Raw genomic sequence first — 2,950 nt, 5'->3', positions numbered from 1 at the left:
AATATATATATATATATATATATATATATATATATATAAGCTTTGCAAAAGATTAAATTAGAAGACTCATTGAAAAGATTCAATTAGTTATTTTCCAATATTTTTATATTTTGGTTCTGGTCAGAATTTTTTCCATTCCTTTTCTCCACAGGAATTTCTATTTTTTTTTCTCTGTGTAGAAAATGAACAGGATTTTTACTTCTGCAACTCTACTTGCTCTCTATTTTGCTGGTTAATGCAGATAATCTCTGCACCTCCAGTCCTGCTGGAGCCATTTCCACCGGCAAGATCCGCAGAGCTTGAGACGGACACACATTACAGAAGTACGGAAACACTCTCTCGTTAAAGGTGTGCTTGAAGGTGTGGAGGTGAGTGTCAGTGAGAGGATTGAAGAATGACACTTGCCCTCCGTCCCAGTCCAGCTGGACTCTGATGCGTTGGACCTTCTGTTTCACTGCAAGCGGCATGAGAAAATCTCCTGAAAGGCCTTGTCCATATGTACCATTGTGAAAGCCAAGGCGCCACAGACCAGAACTGGACAGATTGTCTCGAGTCTGGATGGCAGACTCTGAAATCACTCCTAAGACCCAGGTGGTGTTGTCCCCGACCTCGACGTCCCAGTAGTGAGTCCCAGAGCTGAAGCCCTCAGAGCCCAGGACGCTCGAGTAGCCCTCACATTTGTTTGTGTAACCCAAGGCCTGTCGACTCCACTGACCAAACCACACATCGCTCAGATTGTCAGAGAGATGCAGGCATGGGTGAGCGGTGTTGGGGTCAAGGATTACAGGAACTACAGATGAAAGAGAATGTCATGACATTTGTTTTTCACGTAAATGAAATAGGTTTATGATATTTTAGACTATACTTTTAAAAATAATGGGTTCCAAAAGGAGGGTTTCATAGTGATGCAATGGAAGAACCATTTTTGGTTTCTCAAGAACCTTTCAGTGAACAGTTCTTAAAAGTATAGAAGCTTATTCTCATCACTGGAAAATAAATAAATAAATAAATGTAACTGCCACAGAATAAAAAAGTAATTATGACTTTTTGTCTCACAATTCTGACTTTTTTCAGAATTGCAAGGTGTAAATTCAGATCTGCAATATATTATAAAATCAGAATTGTGAGATATAAACTCGTAATTCCGAGAAGAAAAAAGTCAAAATTGTGAGATATATATAAGCAATATCACACGTGAGATAGTAGGCACGAGGTTGGAGTTCCGATATCACTTGAATATCGCACTCCTCTCAGCCAATCAGATTCGAGGACCAGAAATAACTGTTCTATAAATATATATATATATATGCAACGGTTCTTTCTGGTTCTCGAATCTGATTGGCTGAGAAGAGTGCGATATTCAAGTGATATCGGAACTCCAACCGTTACACCATTTGTATCACTCCGCTTGCGGCATTTCTCACAGCGAGTGTCATGGCAGATGTCCAATCCACTATAATTTTATAAATAATACTGTTTTTGTGTCACGGAATGTAGTTTTAAGAGTTTTTCTTTTAGATGAGAATGTACTTGTTTAGACTTAATATACATGGATTGTTAGTAAAGTCTTTTTGAAAATCTATTTGAAAATCTGCTTCGACGTTTTCGGAGATGTGAGCTGCAGAGCGTTAGCGGCCGTTCAGCGCTCATGAACCCGCCGAGAGCAGCCTCACCTCGACCAGTTCTTCTGGAGTTTGTCGCTGGCTCTGATTTCTCTATAGTGGTTAAACATGAGATATAATTTTTTTGGGTAAATCTAACGGGTAGTCTTAGGTCTCATTAATCTATTATTTGCTCCAGAGCAAACCATTTTGGCTGAGGGCAAAGTCTCATTACGTTATATTTTATATTAATGCTGTAGGCTATATCAGAGTGCTGGTTTTGTACTTTGGACAGCATTGCCAAGCAACTCTTATGATGGCTATTGTTGTTGCTTATTAAATATTATTATTCAATAAATTATATTTTATATAAATAATCTTAGTATTTAATAGGCTAGTAGTATTTCGTATTGGGAAACTGCGTGTGTGTGTGTTCGCGTGTGTGTAATGCTGATTTTAGTTACATTGTTCCACCATTAGATGGCGACAAGAGAATGTCTTTATGAGTGAGTCAGCAGTAAAGACTTTTATATTAAAAGAGACTGAAACAGGGTTGTAAACAAATAAGTCAGTTTTACTTTTAATAACAGCTTGTAAGACGGTGTTAACAACACTGATCAGCGCTGTCATCGGAAATCACCCTTAACACATGAAAGGATAGTATGACAAAGATATCGCTTTCCTCAGCGGACATTCAAACTAATATTTTATTGTGAATATGAGATTGAGCTGATGAATGAATGTTGTATCAGATGCAGGTGATCACACTCCCTCAGTCCATCTCTCACTTAAAATACTCTACATCACTGATTCTCAAAGTGTGGTACGGGCTCCCTTTAGTGGTACGCAGATGAATCACTGACTTAAATATTAATTAATGTTAAAACAGTGTTTCCCAACCACTAGTGTCGGGCGTGCTGTGGAAAATTATCAAAAACGTCCTTATCTCTTATATTTCGTTATTATTTTAAATCAGTGCTATTGGTCATTGTTATGTCGGTTTGTGGGTTTTATAGCTTTTCGTCTTTTATATCGTGAGATTTTGGCCAAATGTATTAACAACAAGAGAAACTGAGCACCCATAGCTACAATAAACTTTATAACCTGCAAACTGGTGGAAACGTGATGCTATTAATTTACTGCCTCAGATGCGGCCATTCTAATGATGGACAAAGCACAGATCTCTGTCACTCGCTCGTCAAAAACCTCATTAACTCCATTTGAGTATGATTTCCAGAAAGTAAGTGCTAGTGTCTGATAATATATAAAGCCAAAATACCAGCTCTGATGATACAATTAATTATTGGAAAAAAATAATAATAAAAACTACGTTTCCCCTTTCTACCTTT

At 37.8% G+C, this 2,950-nt stretch overlaps 1 protein-coding gene across 1 annotated transcript in view; it reads right to left on the bottom strand.

Annotated features, from left to right (window-relative positions):
- Positions 1 to 209: 209 nt before the first annotated feature.
- LOC107676158 (tripartite motif-containing protein 35-like) overlaps positions 210 to 2,950 on the bottom strand; it is a 9,535-nt gene continuing 6,794 nt past the window's right edge. The window contains exon 6 of the mRNA XM_016470680.1: positions 210 to 790. Coding sequence (XP_016326166.1) covers positions 210 to 790 — 581 coding nt within the window. The remainder of the gene's footprint in view (positions 791 to 2,950) is intronic.

This window comes from Sinocyclocheilus anshuiensis, unplaced genomic scaffold, assembly GCF_001515605.1.
Source record: "Sinocyclocheilus anshuiensis isolate Anshui unplaced genomic scaffold, SAMN03320099.WGS_v1.1 scaffold2808, whole genome shotgun sequence".
Lineage (NCBI taxonomy): Eukaryota > Metazoa > Chordata > Actinopteri > Cypriniformes > Cyprinidae > Sinocyclocheilus > Sinocyclocheilus anshuiensis.
Note: the sequence above shows the minus strand (reverse complement) of the source record. Positions and strands in the feature narration are given on the sequence as shown.